Raw genomic sequence first — 16,450 nt, 5'->3', positions numbered from 1 at the left:
AGCGTGGCTTTTCATAACTTGCACCTCTGCTGGCCAAGAAATCAGGCCTTGACCTCCAGTAGCCAAGCAATCAGGCCTCAACCTCCAGCAGCCAAGAAATCAGGCCTTCACCTGGTCATCCTGAGATTGCGCTTAAGATTACAACCACAGAAACTTAGATCCATCAAAACTTCAAATAAACCCAAGGCTCGTGGCTCGCTCGCCAGAGTCCGCCATCTCTATCCCATTAGCTGCAGCAATTGCTGCACACCTACCACAGAGGCTTCACCTGCCCAAGAACCACAACCCCAGCACCCGACTTCAAACTCGGAGGCATTTGTCCTGACTCGCCCTTGAAGACGAGGCTCTCATCTTCTTCCCCGATAGGGATCTAGAAAAAAATGCAGAGAAAACATCTCTGCACTGTAGGCCTGAATATTAAGTCGGTTCCAATGCAGACCTCGGGGCTAAGATATTAAAAAGAGAAACTGCCTCCGTGTTTGATCTCGGGTCAGGAATCATCTATTCTTTAATTTCTAAAAGATAAGCTAACCTGGGAGGGAAACCTAGTCCCAGAAAGTGGCTCCTGAGAACATCCAGATAGGGGGAGGCTTCCGGCAGCGACTTCGCTGCAGCACCAGAAGGGCAAAACCCGCGGCTGGAGGCGAAAGCCGGAGCTCTCCCAAATTTCCCGCGGGTGACGGCACGGTGCTCAGCCCGGGCGAGGGGAGCAGCCGGTCGGACGGCGCTGGCTGGCTCCGGCTGCTGCCACACCACGGAGCAATGGGCAGGTCTTCGCTAATTCTGCGGTGAGAAGCAGCCCACGTGAGCTGGGGAAGGGTGGAAATGAATCGGGACTAAGAAGTTTCCTATCTTCCCTCGGAACTCGGTTGGCGATGCAGATTTAACGCGCTTAGGAAAGGCACTCACGTAAATCTGAAACACCACCTATCTCCTCGGCAGCTCTCTAACTGCCATCTCCAAAGTCTAGCTGCATGTTTCAAAAACTAAGCAAAACAAACATGCCTCCTCCCTGACACAGTATCAATTCTCCGAATTTCAAAAGCAGAGCAACCATTAGAAACAAACGCAGGCAAATTATAGCACCATGCTTCTGAAACATAAACATTTCTGAAAAACATACCAAATATTACCCCGGTATCCTCCTTCAATAACTGCATTTATGTCAACAAAGCTGCGCTCAGACGCTTGCAGGAGGAACAGGAAGACCACACAGCTGATGTCGATGCCGCAGTGCTCTGTTTCACTGAAAGCATGCAAACCAACCCTGCATGTGCATTGCTGGGGGAGCTGGCGTGAAGCAAAGCCCCCCGACTCCAGAAACACCACGAAGGAAGAGGAGAGCCGCGGTTCTCCTCCTGGTTGCGAGAGCAGCACCCGTACGGTGCGGTACGTACAACAGCCTGCCAGCCAGCAAAGCTTCGGCTCGCCGAGGGGATTAGAGCACCAGGCAGGCTCTGGAAAACCATTAGTCCCACTGATGTGGAGCAGGAAGAAGCGGAAAGGTTTATCAGCTTCTGCAGAATGGGAACTGACAAGGACAGCGAGATACTTGGCGCTGCTCTCTGTTGCTATTAAAATCAGCGAGCGCTGACTCCTGCTATCATCAGGGCTGAACCCAAGCTCTTAAGAGACACACCGGACCTCTCACTTACAGAGTTTACCTTCTCTATCCAGCAGTTTTACATCATTCTCCCTCCCTCTCCTAAAAGCAAACCAGGAAAACTTTAAGGTACCTAAAAAGCACTTTTTTTCCTTTTCCATTCAAGCCAAGCCTGGGTGAATCCCCACAGCACCTCCACGCCTGCTGGCGTTACCAGACTCTGCTCTAACCTGACGTCCCCCTTGCCCAGCAAACCATCCCGCAAGCCCCAGCTGCCAGCCACCAGCTTTGCCGTGGGCGATGCTTGCCACGGGGCACGGCCTGGCACAGACAGGACGGGCTCGCTCCGTCCCCAAATGTCTGCCTCACACACTGGAGCACATCTGCAGCGCGAGAGCCCGCGCCAGGGCGCACGGGCACGCTGCTCCCACTTCAGCAGCAGGATGCATCTCCGGTACGTTTCTAACACAACTCTGACATCAGTGTGGTCCACCCCAGTAAACAGCAGGGTTTGTTGGTTATATGAAGCAAACACAGGGAATTCGTGGCTTCAGAAAAGAGAATCTCCTGCTGTCCTCCCCTCCCCTGCTAAAAAAAAAAATCTCTTGCATCATTTACTTCATCAGGAAGGAGAAATTTTTAGCTTATCGCCCTGCCAAAATAACAACAATAACAACAGAATCAAACAAAGGAAAAGAAATTTGGAGCTAAAACCACTTGACAGTCCTCCAGGAGCTAGCAGGTTTTTTTAAGCATCTGTATAAAACTCCTGTTCCAACCAGGACAGCATTCTGCACAGACAACACATTTGGCATCCGTGTTTTCCCAGAGACTGCTCTACAAAATCCAGCCTTAAGGGACCACGTAGCCACTGCCAGACACAGTGAAAGAAAAAAAACAAGTGTGTGGGGGGGAGCAAAACCAAACCAAACCAAACCTAGCTTCCCTTTACTTTTCCAATCTCTCCACAACTTTCTGGCAGCAGCGAGGGCGCTGCACCACGGCCAGGCTCCCCCTCGCCCCGCACCGGTACGCCCCGACAGCCCGCCTCCTGCTGTGGGAGCCTGTTCATCCTGAGGCAAAAAGAACATAAAACGTAATACTTTACTAATTGCTGCGGCATTTTAATAGTTACTACGCCATCAGAGAACTTCGTAAGAACGGCGTTTCTATAAAATTAAAGTATATTGTACCTCATTAGCAAGGGGTAGCGCAGTTACGCTTAGCGGAAGCAGGAGTCGGTGCTGTACACAACTCATTTTTAATTAGTCCTTAGGAAAAGGGCTTTGCAATTGTGTCCTAAGAAATCACTAATAACGAGCCAGGTTTCACGAAGGCTGAGACCGGGCTAATTTATCCAACAGCCAGACAACTTCAGAAGTGAATCGGTGCCGGTGACATTATTTAGTTCAGCGGAGCAGCTCCTTTTAATTGGATTAAATCGTCGTGGTATTTTCATTTCATTCTGAAACCCCCACGTTATTATTTCCCAATATCTGCCCCAACGCTGCAACCGTGTCATTCGCGTGCCCCCTTCCCTCCAGACAGCCTCAAAGCAGCAATGGAGAAGACTGAAACCCCTTCCCAAGCCTTCTCCAGCTCCGTGCAGCTGACGGGTGTGATCGCTTATATGGAGAGCGGCTTTTTGGGAAGTGGGAATCCCGAGAAGGGAATTAATTGCATTAAGCAGAGCTCCCCGGTCAGCGGAGCCACTTGTGGATGCTTGAATCCTCCTCAGCATCTGCGGGAAGGGGCAGCCGCAGGCTCTGGGACAGGGGGTTTGGGGGGGGGGTCCTTTATTCGGTGACGGCTGAAGAAATTTGTGATTTTGTAAGAATTTCAATTTTTGGTGTCCTTTTTGAGCAGCCTGTCGGGGCAGGGGAGGGGAGGTGGACGGCAAACTTGGGGGTGAGGCTGGCTGGAAGGCGGCAGGGTGCTCCCCGCTTCTCCTGCTGGGGACGGGAAGGTTTCGGGGGGGGGGGCAGCCGGCACCAGGCGCCCCCCAAGGCGAGACCCCTGCCCCATGCGGCACAGCCGGGGCTGGGCAGCGGCCACCCCCGTCCCGTCCCGTCCCGTCCCGTCCCGTCGCATCCCGCCGGGTCCCCCCCCGCCCCGCCGCTCACTCACCGGCTGCCCGGAGGCGCAGGCCACGAAGCTGAGGGCTAGCGCTAGCCACACGCCCCGCATTATTCCCGCGGGGCCGGGCACAAAGGAGAAAAGCGGGGCCGCGGCCGCTCGGCAGCGCCCGGGCTGGGGTGGGAGGGGGGGGGCGCGGGGCCCGAAAAGCCGCTGCCGCCCTCCGGCCCCCTCCGCTCCGCCCGGCGGCACAAAGCTGCCCAAAGCCGGGGCTGAGGCTGCTGCTGAGGGTGCTGAAGGTGCTGCTGAGGGTGCTGCCGCTGCCGCTTCTCCTCCGGCTGCCTCCCTCCGTCCTCCCTCCCTCCCTCCCTCTTCCCCGCCCGCCCTCCGCCCCGAGTGCTCGGCGGCGGCGGCGCGGCTCCCAGTTAAACCCCGCAGAAATTCCTGCAGGATTACAACACAGATTGGCAGCTCCCCCAGCCAGTGGAAGGAGGCGGCGCCGCCACCGGCTCTCGCAAATTCAAGCAACTTTCCTCCCCCCGCCCCCCCCCCCCTTCACCCTCCTTCCCTCCCTCCTTCCCAAACCTCCACCCCCGCCCCGGCCTCCCCTCCCTCGCCCTCCTCCCCCCCAAGTGGAAAACATGAGCAGCGCCGCGGGCCGAGCGAGCGGGGGCTGGCCCCGTATGAAAGCCGGGTCCTGGAAAGCCTCCCTCCGGTTTAATTTTATTATTTAATTTTATTTATTTATTTATTTATTTTATATTCTCTCCGAGGGAAGCCTGCCCGCTGCCGCGTGTTCGCAGCGCCGGATCCGGCCGCGCTGCCCCTTGCCGCCCTCCCCTGTCAGCCTGGAAGGCAGCGTCAGGTGTAAGGGGGGGGGGGGGGGGGGGGAGAAATAATAGGACGGGGGTTAAAAAAAACGGTGTTGGGGTCCCCTCTTGGCTTTCTGCCCCGATTTTTCAGGCTTCTTTCCCTCAGCGAGGAGACTCAGAAAGTTTTAGGAGTGAGAGGGTGGCGAGCGACAGAGGGCTGCGATTCGCCCCCAGTCACGAGGATCCGGGAGCCGTGCCTTCAAACCGAGTATTTCAGGAATTGACAGCACCAAGAAGCCAAAACAAGAAGTCTCGCTGTGACGAGTCTGTGCTGTTTCTCAGCTGGGGAAAATGGTGGCATTGCAGAGCTGAGGAGCCTCGGCCTGAGCCAGGTGCCTTTGCAAGCGCAATCCCACCACCGAACAAGTCCATCAGACACACATGAAAGCGGCGTATATCACTCCTCCTTACATTCAGAAAGCTCAGGCTGGGCCTTGTAGCCTGGCTCGGGTGGTCTCCGTGCCCATAATGGTCGCTGCTGGCCTAGCCAAGCCTGTCCCTCTTCTAGGCCCCTGCCCCAGAGGAAGCCAGGAGAGCCCCCAGGAGAAGCGGGGTGAGAAGCTGGAGCAGCGGGGTGAGGCTCCCTGGTGTCGATGCTTCTCCACGTCCTTCACCTTGCTTGCCCTTTGCCTTGCATGCCTTGGCCTTCGGGTGGTGGTGAGATCCCAGCCGCCTTCAGGCCCTGCTCCGGTTGCCTTCCTGTCACCACAGGAATGCCAGCTAATGCAGTGAAACGCAGTTAATTTAGCACAAGCAGGCTGCCACCTTCCCAGCCTCTCCCAGATGAAGGTGCACCTCTGCGCTGAGGGGTGCAGGACACTTGTCCCCAGAGGGTAGGTAGGTGGCCGTGCTGCCTGTGACCCTGTCCCAGGATCATGGTACCCTCTCAACAGCTCCCGCACGTGCTGGTTCTCGGTCCACCTCCCAGACACACCATGTCATTGATTTTTAGGCGGCGTTCACCACGGAAATCTTGCCAGCTTTTCAACGGTCTGCTCCTGGTGGGTGTCGCACATGAGCGGATTGTTTAAGAGATTCCTTCCCCTTCAAAGCCCGTTGCAAATATTTAGGGCCCCGTTCTGTGTATCCTCTTCCTTGACAGGTGGCTGGATCGCAACCTAACGAACTAAGCAACAATTTCAGTACGGTTGGATGCGGAGAAGTGAAGTGCAGTGAAGCAAGGGGAGGAAGGATCCGGCTGGGCCAAATGTGCGGGATCTGGGGTCCTACAGGCATCCCCATCTGCACGGGTGGGAGGCCTGAAGAGGCTGCAGCTTGCCCAAAGTCAAAGCAGAGACCAGAAATAGCATCGCTTGTACTGGCAGGATCCTTAATAGCCCGAAAACAGAACTCAGTGTTAAAAACAAGCAACATAAAAGAGCAAATGGGAAGACAGAAAAGCTGAGTACAGGAAGCATCCTAAGGCTTGTCAAACACTAAGGGCTAGGTGATTTACTACAGAAGTTCTGTTGTTTGTTGTTTGTTTTTTTTTAGCATTCAAACCTTACAGGCACATGTCTTCAGTAAATAAACCAAGCTCGCCTTTTCCTTCATGTTACACTCTGTGATAATCAGGGATTTATGTACTAAGCAGAATATCTCAAGGACGAAAACGTGATCTGCGACCAGCTAAGGGAAGGCGCTCCTTGAGCGAAGGCAACAGCAGCCAGTGGGCTCCACAAGGCTGAGAGGCGTCCACATGGGCTGTGCCCATGAAAGACTCGGGGCCAAGACCTGCAACACCTGCAAACACCTGCACACAGCCTTAAATGCAGGGGCAACCCCTCTGATGCCAAGCATGATGCTAAGCCCACACACTAATGCTAGAAGGAGCAGGAACGAAGACCAGGAGCCGGATAGGTGATTTGGACGGATAGAAATGAACATGAGGAGGAAAGAAGAGAAAAGAAACAGTCCTTGTAGGTCACAGAAATAACTACAGGTTGTTTGGGGAACCACTTGCTGCCTCCCCACACCCTTGCCCCTCCAGCAGGGAGCATTTCCATGCATGGCCACATGCAGAACGACAGGGGCACTGGCACCTGCTCCGCTTGTCACCCGGTTTCGCAGGGATAGAAGCAAGTGGGAGGCCCAGCAGGAATCTGAAACAAAGTGGTTTTAACCCAAAGTAATTACGTAATAAGGACTACAATGAGAGGGTAATCAGAGACAGGCGATGCGATGGAGCTGCCAAGGGAAAGCTGCAGGCTCGGGGCGTTTCTGGTCCAGACTGCTGGGCAGACATCACCACATTTCCTTCATGCCACGCCGAGTTCTCCTGGCTTTCCAACAGGCACCAGCCCTCCCATCACAGCCCTGACATTGATGAAAACCAGGCTGGAGAGAGATGAAGATGGCCCGTGCAGAAAGAGACAAACTTCACCCAAGTGCAGTTTTTTGCAAAACGTTTTATCTTCTGGAAGGACCTTGAGTGCAGCACATGCAGTGTGGTTATCAACCACAGAAAAGCCCCAGCTGTAACCCAAAAGTCCACCAAACTTGAACATTCAGCTCAGGGTCTTTCCTAGCGGGAAGTTCATCTCCTGGGTTTGTAGCCTCTGTTCCTGGCTGTGGCTCACATGCACTGGCTGCTCAAAGCACAGAGCCACATTTCTTAACCCAGGAGTGCTGCAGAGCACAGAGAGGGCTTTGCAGGGCCCTTTAATTGGGATGTGCCATGAGGCTACTGGCATTTTAAGGAAGAGTCATTGTCAGAAAGAGGCGGCAGCTGTGCAAAAAGCAATTTTAGAAATCTTGGGAAAAGGACCTCAGCCTACGGCTGCCAAGTCACAGGTAAGAAGTGTGTTTAACAAGTTCCCAAGCAATTCCCAAGCCTCCATTTCTACACGACCACATCCTGCAGGTGACTTGCACCACCGGTAGGGATAAGGTAAGAGAGCCATAGGTGGAGGAGTGCTCCTAGTAACAGTTTCTCCATTAAGATTTGGCCGCTAACACAAGGCAAGACTGAGAACGCTTGGCCCAAAGCATCAGCAAGCACAGCAGATCCGAAATGTCATGCTGTAGGTGAATTGGAGGTGAGGTGGCATTGGCTGTAGCTGACCTTTGTTGTACGAATGATTGGTGGCTGCATTTGTGCCCATGATGGGGTAGCTTTGGCATCACGTTCAAAGGTCAGGAGGGGTGACAAATTTTCCCAAATAACTTATTCATAGAGAAGAACCCATGAAAAGGAATATATGAGATATATAAAACAAAGCAGCTGATGTTGAATCTGTTTGAACCCATGTCAGCAACAATCTGAAATAAAGGTTTTAAAATACATCAGCAGGACAGGTCGGTGTGAGGTTTATTACTATGTCCCCAAACTACCAAATTTTATATTTCTAATTTATCAACAATAAAACCACCCAACTCTTCTATAAAAAGATCTTACCAAATATTTGCTAGTGCAGTCGTGTTAATTTCTGTGTTATAACCTGAATTTAGGGATGTGGTAGGGCAGGGCTGTTGCTCGTGGGACCATTTAAAGAGCATCCTTTTGAACCATGGGAGATGTGGCAGTAATTTAGGTAACATGCCACTGAACTGTTCATTTCTATGTCGGTTCTTAGCACTGAAGTTGAATGAACAGGCAACCTTCTTCAACAGGCGGTAGTTCCAAGGGTACCTCTTCCAAGCATCCTCAAAATGCCCAGCGACATCTTTGTTTCCCTTTGATTCAAAGACCTCTTCTGCTGTGCAGCTTCTGAATCATAGACAGATGCTGGTTATTTATTTTTTATTCTTCTTATTTTGGTTAGATATGAAATACAAAATATGTCTACAAGAACTGTGCCCTCCCCAGTAGCTGGAACAGCAGCGTGGTAGGAGCTAAGGACACCATTAAGCAACCAGCACTTGTTGTGTCTGCTCTGGGAGCACTGAGGCTGTTCAACAGGACTGAGAGCTGCACTTTGTACAAACACTGGAAAGTCTGAGCTCGGCCTGCATCTGAGCCATGCAATGACTTAAATTTGTAACAGACCAAATGTTTTGGGTTCATTTTCCATGGAAAAGAAGAGTGGTAAGGATGGAGGTGGAGAAGGATGGTGAAGACCGCGACTTCAACCCCTACATAAGGAAAGAAAATAAAAACCAAAGATGAAGGCTGGCATTGCTGGCAGAGCACAAGCAGCAGTCTTGCAGGAGATGATGGGCAGGGTAAGGATGATGGGCAGGCCAGGAGCAGCATAAAAATGAAGCTGCTTTGTGTTTGTTGTTTTGGAAGAAGTTTTAGTGGGTACAAAGAGAGCCACAGATGTACACAGGCTTCGGGGCATTGCTGCAGGAAGAGCAATGCTGGAGAGGTGAAGGCTTCAGGTGAGGCAGGTGAGATGCTGAGATGATCTCCTGCATGGTGGGAATGACGTTAACGGGCTTTCCAGAAGATTTACATTCCAGAAGTTGTGATATCCGTGTAGAGGGGGACACCTGAACCAGCCACTCATCCAGATTCAAAGATGACCTTAAAACCTGGCATTAAACCCCAGATTTGGCAACACTCCTAGAGGAGGTCTAAGTCCCTGCTATTCAGCAACTCACTGAAGCCTTTAAATGTAAAATACATGCCTGAAGTGCCTTACTGATTTAGGGGAGAGATGCCTACCAAAGAACAAGAGCAAATGAAATGACACATTACTGACAGCTAGGGTCACCAAAAATTAGGAGACTTTAACAAGAAATGTTGTTTTCCCAGTTTTGGCTCTAGATGTTCACTGCCGTGAAGACTTCAGTGTCAGTCTGTGCTGGCCTCCTGAAAAGGGTAAATTTACCATTCTGCCATTCTAGCCAAGGCTATTATGCTTTCCTTTTTATTACAACAAAACCCACCTTTAAAATAGAAGAGATAATTTTTTATCTCTGGAAGTTTCATTTAGAGCCATGGCTCAATATTTCCTTGAGAAATTTGCATACTTGGAAGCGTCTCCTGCACGACAATCCCTGCAAATGAAATGCATTGTTGATTTAGTTTATTATCCCAAAAGATCGTATCATGGTTAAGGTTTGTATGGGGTACATCAGGAGAAAAATACGGAAGGGTTGAATTGGAGTAGATTTTAATTCCGCCAGGTATACCGCTGAAGTTAATGAAAGTCAGTTAGACATACATTTGGCTGCTGCTGCTAACTGAATAATACAAGTAATAACAGAGGCATCTATTCAATTCCTGATGAACATGAGTAATTTCCATTATCTTAAAATGTGTAGGAGTTATGAATTATAGGTGCAGAGATTGCCCAACACTTTTTCATTATTATATCTTGTTGTCAGTTGCTTATACATTTGCCAAAGTTTAATGCATCGAGCTGAAATTTCCTATGCTGGGTATCAGCCTCCGGCTGACTTCTTCTGTTTTGTTTTATTTTTGTTTTGAAAGTTTTATCTGGAATAGTGCATCTGCATTCAAGAGCAAGGTTAGGGGAAAGTATGTTATTTTGTCTACGGTAAGCCAAATTCTTTCAAACATTTCTTTGAGGAGATGTTTTACCTCCATGCATGGAAGCACAGAGCAAACATTTGGCAGAAGGAGTCAACCAAACAACAGAAATTTGCTTTTCAACACATTTGGCAAATGACACCCCAATCTGGACCACGTGTAAGCATTACTCTCTTTGCAGTTTGTACATGCTCGGTAGAGACTTGTTGAATTCTGACATCTAAAAATCCCATCTCCGCCGGGCACGTTCCAGCTGAGAGCCGCAGAAATGTCTCTGCGGTTGGTCTCCAAATAAAAGGGCTTGCTGTAGATTTCCTCCCAGCCCTTGAGAGACAAGGTCTGCTGTGTGTGCCTGAGCATCGAGGGGGATGAGAAGGGAACCTGGTTTACCCACAGAGGAATAGAGGGGCTGTGGTTGTAAGAGCTGGAGAGTGAGGAGGGGCAGGAGCAGCATGGTGGGAGCAGGAGGAGAGCAGGGGTGGAGGAAGGTGTTGGCATGGGAAGAGGGGGCAGGAGGGCAGAGCCACGATGGGAGATGCCAACAGAGGCAGTGAGGAAGGAAAGCGAAGTGGTCCTGCACTCAGGAGAAGAAGATGGAGAATACCCTATAAAGACCAGGCAGAAACTGCCAGTCATGGGCCAGCTGTGTTCTCTTCCAGATCTCGAAACTACACCTCCGCTTGTAAGGCTCCACGTTCCTCTGCTGTCAGCAAATAGCTAAGGGAAGATGTCTGTCTGCCCCAGCACTCTGCGTGGCCCGATCGGCATAAATAATAGGCTGTGTTGCGAGAGGTGATGCTGCCAGTGAGATCCGTGCAGCATTTTGTTGCAGAAGTTGAAAGCTACAGAGACAATGACAAAGAAGACTATAATTAAAGATGGTATCAGAAGGCACTAGCTGCAAGGACAACCTTAATGTTGGATGTTTCTCAACTCTGAGCACTTTGCTTTGTAGCTTAAAGGCTCTTGTAGCAAAGGTTTTCTTAATGTTACTCTTACAATATAGTGCACAACATGTCACACTTTGGATAACTGACTTCTGCCATCTGTCTCTGGAAATCCCTACCTACATGAGTAATGCTTGCACATATGAAATAGTCACTGACATTAATTGGCACCACTTATCACCTCCTAACTGAGGTGAGTAAACAGGTACTGCAGGACTTGCCCATATAACACACTGAGCATGCTAAAGTTAGCTCAGAGTCGTCTGTAATTGATGAAAGCATCTTAATGCAGTACTTGCTACCTAAATTACAGTTCAGATATAAATACATATATAAAACCAAACCAAAACAAAATATATTCCAACCACAAGTGGGCATCTGTCTATGTCAGGCCTTATCGTAGCTATTTGTTTTTCTTTGCATTTCTGTTTCTCCGTCTGCTGCTGTTGTTTTTACCTTCTCATGATGGAACTGGATCCAGAGCCAAAAAAATAAATTAAAGATGAGTCCAGGTCATGCGTGTTTCAGCATAATTGTTCCAATCTCAGGATATACATCCTGTGAGCATCAAAACAAATTAGTCTGCAGTACAAGGAGAGCCTGACCATTTTTAAGAGAAAACGCAGCTGGACTTTTCATGCTAGAGAAAAAGCTTCATTTTCATGTTTTGGGCTTTTATTTTTTATGTAAATGTAATTGCAAAATCATCAAGTATCTATAAGAGGTGGCTAATTAGGGATGAAATGAAATAATGATCAATGTCCTTCAGTGCTTGTAGAGCAGTCCCTGAGGGCAGTCTGGCACCCAGGGGAGGAGAAGAGCCACCACCTACCACCGTGAGACCACGAGGTGTGGGGCTTCTCCTGGCTGGCTTCCAAGGGAGGCTGGAGTGCTCCTCATTTGGGTTTTCTGAAATCAAAGGATAGTATACACATTCTCGGTAATGACCAGCTTCCTAATGATAGTAAAATGGGAATTATGTGGTGCTGCAAGCAAAGGACAAATTCTGAATGAGAGAAAATGAGTTCAAAGCATGCGATTAAATAGTGGTAGGCTTAAGGTCTTAATTCTCCCCTCACACTATGCAAAGCAGGAGTAACTCATTTGCAGTCAGCGAAGCTACAGAGATGTAAAATGGCATCGGAGGAGAATCAGGCCATTGTTCTCTGCAAAACTCACTGATAAGACATTAATTACTGAAGAGAAAATGCCATCAAAAGGATTTTAAATGCTTTTCAGGACTCGGGAGACAAACTCATTAAATGCTATGTCGTACAGGGTATTAGTTCCAAATTTGTGAATGCAGAGAAGGCAAATGCTGCACTACAGATAAATGGCTGATCACTTTGAAAGCCTACGTCGGAAGGCCTGCTTTCTTTAGGAGAGGGAGCCAACCCCACACATTACATCCAGAGATGTGAAACAGTTCCAGATGAAATAAATCATCCTGAACCTTGGTCCATCTTACACACTGAATCCAGGCCAAGAGCAGTTGTTTAAGGTTTGTAAAAGTTCACTGGACTCTGCTTCCTGCCCAGCCTGTCTCCCCTTCCTCCCCTCCACTCCCAACTCTTGTCTTAGGTCAAACCAAGCTTGGAAGCAGCACAGCTAAATACCAGTGCGACAGCATCATGTGCGGTCTTTTTATCTCAACATGCAGTTAAAGTGCTGGAAATCTCACTGAAAAACTGGGGGAAGTCCCAAATCAATGATAAAATTCCCATTTCACCTCTCTGATGGTAAGATTTTAGCCTCATCCTCAGGATAAACCCTGGCTAGCTTCGCAGACCCCAGTTGCTGAGATAGGGTGACTATGTATCTGAAGTTTCTGATGTCTTCTTGAACAAATGCCCCTAGCAGTTCACCCTTCATTAAATCCAGGGGGAGATGGAGCTTATTAATATGCAAGAAAGAGCAGTAGAGGAGTTATCAGTGAGAGGTGAAAACAGCCTCATCACAGGACTCAGTGCTGCATCCCCCAGCCACCGCACGTCCTAGGTCCTGCTGGGGCACCCTGGGTGCTGAGACTCCCAGTCCAGAATCCAGGAGGTCCTGAAGAACTCCTTCTCCGTGGGATTTAGGAGAGACGAGCAGGATGAATAATTGTCCTGTCTGTATTTCACTTGTGGCAAGACAATAGGAGTCAGGGCTCCTGGGGCTGAGGGCCACATCAGGCTGTGTGATGTGGCATGGAAGTAGGGCAAGAAGCCATGTTTGTCACATGGGCTGAGGTAAAGTGGGGGTGTATGTCCCCCTCGCTTCACCAGGAGAATACATGACCTGTGTGCAACGCTGTCCTGCGCTCTGACAGTGGGACCGCCTTTCTGTCCCAGGATCTGTGTGAAGGGGAATGTTCTTCTGAATGTCCTCTGCATCCCAGCGTTTGTCTGTCACTGTTGGAGTGGCTGGGTTTGTCACTGAAGTAGGAGAAGGTTCAGACTGTGTTGTTGGCATCATTGCGTACTGATCACACTTTAGCACTGGTGGCAGGAGCTCAAATGGATTATTCACAGTCCCTCCAGCTGCCAAAGAGGCCGTCCTCTGCAGAATGGCAGGAGTGGTTCCCTGGCTCATTGGAGGATGTGTGTGCCAGGACAGCATGGCCTGGGCTGCAGGACTTGCCTTGTCATCCCCATCCACCCTGGGCACCTGGAGCTCAGGTTCCTGGGTGCCAAGAAGGTTAACAGATACCTAGCCATAGTCAAAGCAGTTGTGATAACACAGTTTCACTCCTCAAAACAGAGACAACTTGTGCAATGGCCAGAGACTGACGTGGTTATATGTCAATGGATGGTGCTGTAGTATCACAGACTGGGTGCTCTTTTGCTGCCAGGTACCTCAGACTTCTCTGTCCCATGGAGTCTTTGCCTTCCCACAGTTTGAATACAGTTGTTTGGAGACTTGTGGCTCTCAACCATGTGGTATAATTCTGAGCAGCAGTGCAGATGATACGCCCAGCATGGCATGGGGCCTGCAGTGCAGGGGACTGCTGGCTACCTGGGTCTAGGCCGTGTGTGATCCCCGCAGGCAGCAGGAATGTCCAGATCAGGGAAGGTGTGAGCCAGAGGAACCACCCAGTGGATCTGGGCAAGACCAGAAGTCACAACATGTATCAAAGGAAATGCTTAGAAGCATCAGCAATGGGTTTTTAGAATCACAGAATCATTAGGGTTGGAAAAGACCTCCAAGATCACCTGGTCCAACCATCCCCCTACCACCAATGTCACCCACTAAACCATGTCCCTAAGCACCACGTCCAGCCTTTCCTTGAACACCCCCAGGGACGGTGACTCCACCACCTCCCTGGGCAACCCATTCCAATGCCTGACTGCTCTTTCTGAAAAGAAATGTCTCCTCATTTCCAACCTAAACCTCCCCTGGATGTTAACAATTAGATTAATTGCAGACCCTGCCTGGAGCAGCTGGTCACTGTGCTAGCCCTTGGCTCTGAGGCTAGCTGGAAGTGTCCTTATCCAGGAGCAGGTCGTAGGTAGGGGAAGCCCTAGCAGGGGAAGCATCCTTTTGTGAGCAGTACACTTTCAATCGAAATCTATATGGGATCTCTTATACTAAAAAATTCATACCACATTGGGGAAAATCTCAGGGATCTGCTTTTACTGTATTTACAAAAGCATCTTTTCAAGCAGGCCAAAAGGTGGATTAACAGAATGAAATAAAAAGGAATTACAACAGCCAACATCAAAGTCATGGCTGCACTTCTACAGTGTCCCATCACTGGGCACAAGCTTGCTGGAACTGTGTCCGTTCCAGTGTTTTGTTAAAATACTGCATTGGGAACAGTAATTAAACAGATTCTGATGATAGTTTTTAACACATGCCAGCTGGCTCCCAGCCAGTGTCAAAACAGAAACATTGTGCAAACTCATGGTCAATGATGACTTTGATCTTTGAAGGGCTTTGTAGTGGCGGAAGGAAATGGGAGGACAGGAGGGAGGGAGAAGGGTGCGAGCAAAAGGGAGGAAAAAGAGCAACATGCACTGGAGTGGGAATCATCTCCTGCACCTTGATGAAGGCAGTGGGTGCTTTCTTCCTTCCCTCTCTTTATGTGGGGCAGTAGGCACAGTCATAAACATTACTATAAAGGCCCCATTTCTTAATGATGACCCATATGAGCAGCAGAGCTCCCTTGAGTATTCCCATGTGTGTGCCATTGGGACTGCTCTGTGAGTCACTGCCCGTGCATGCGTGCTTGCAGGATCTGGCCAGAGCATTGGTGTGCAGTGGACACTGGGCAGTGTTGGAGACCTTCAGGACAGAACCTGGGACAAAGGCAAAGAAGAAGTCTTTTGTGGCCAAGAAAATTATGAACAATTTGCTGTTAAAGTTATCTGCTTGTACGTTGCCTGAAGTGTTACAACCACTCCTTAGACACAAGGGAAAATGTTGCTTCTGTCTCACTAGTTTCTCTGTTTAGGTGTTCCGTGAACAGAGGCAGATGGTTCAGGCAGGTGACATTGTTGATTTCCAGGTGCAATGCTGGCTGCACCTTGGTCAGCAATGAGCCCATGTTCCCCAGCTATGCTGGAGGGCTCTGCCTGCTGGTGCACTCTTTCTGGTGTGGCCCTCACTTCACAGATCTGAGCTGCTTTTACTTGTTAATATTCTTAAGAAATTCTTCAGAGAAGTGGGATTGGCTTGACAGTACAAGCTGCAATGCTTCTGTAGTAGCACAGGAAAGCTGGAAAGCCACGCAAATGTCTTCACATTTAAAAAGATGACTCCTTATTTCCTTTCCAAATTCTTCACTAATGTGATATGATGACACTTACAATTTTTCTCTCTTCTTTTCTGTAATGAACATCATTTTAAATTCATTAGCTTCCAACTCTGTAAGGACACTTTCAGCAGCACAGGGTTTTGGTGTGACTGCTAAGAATTTCAGAGAAGAATAAAGTCCTTAATGAGTTCTCCTGCACTTTTACATACACAAAAAATGCTGTCACTGAGAATAACCTTTATTTTAGTTCCAGGGCTTCACTGGAAAACTGAGTTAAGTAACTAACCTTGCATCAACTGAGTTCCCATAAGCATCCATAATCATCTCTGTGATCTCCTCACCTGCTCTAATTGCAAGGTAAAGCAACTCAGCATGAACTCTGGTGGGAGAGTTTTAAGCTAAAGCACTTACTCCACAGCTGAATAGCAGTAGCCGAATTTTGCATCTGAGCCACAAGAAAATACACTGCAGAAGATAAGAGTGCTGTTTACAGGACAACGCCTTGCCCCACTGAGGAGACCTTGAACTGGAATGTAAATACAAGCAGTCTGTGAATCAGCCTTGCATTTTATACCAGTCAGATCTTCTGTATGGACATATTTTATTGGTTTATAACTGGCTAGTAACAAAGAAATTGATGTGAATCACTTCTCAAGCAAGTGCGCACAGTATAGCTAGTCCTCTTAATTAAAATCCCATTAATAAATGCAGTTTTTGAGTTTATGCAAAACACATTGCCCATGTACAAAACACGTTCTGAGAGTGCACCTTGAG

General features: G+C 49.2%; 1 protein-coding gene across 1 annotated transcript in view; it reads right to left on the bottom strand.

Moving 5' to 3' along the window:
* SDC2 (syndecan 2) overlaps nt 1-4,080 on the bottom strand; it is a 58,555-nt gene extending 54,475 nt beyond the window's left edge. Inside the window, exon 1 of the mRNA XM_080583142.1 lies at nt 3,731-4,080. Coding sequence (XP_080439268.1) covers nt 3,731-3,790 — 60 coding nt within the window. The 5' untranslated portion in view covers nt 3,791-4,080. The remainder of the gene's footprint in view (nt 1-3,730) is intronic.
* Between the last annotated feature and the right edge of the window lie 12,370 nt (nt 4,081-16,450).

This window comes from Anser brachyrhynchus (assembly GCF_964034855.1).
Source record: "Anser brachyrhynchus genome assembly, chromosome: 2".
Lineage (NCBI taxonomy): Eukaryota > Metazoa > Chordata > Aves > Anseriformes > Anatidae > Anser > Anser brachyrhynchus.
This window is presented reverse-complemented; position numbering and strand designations above follow the sequence as displayed.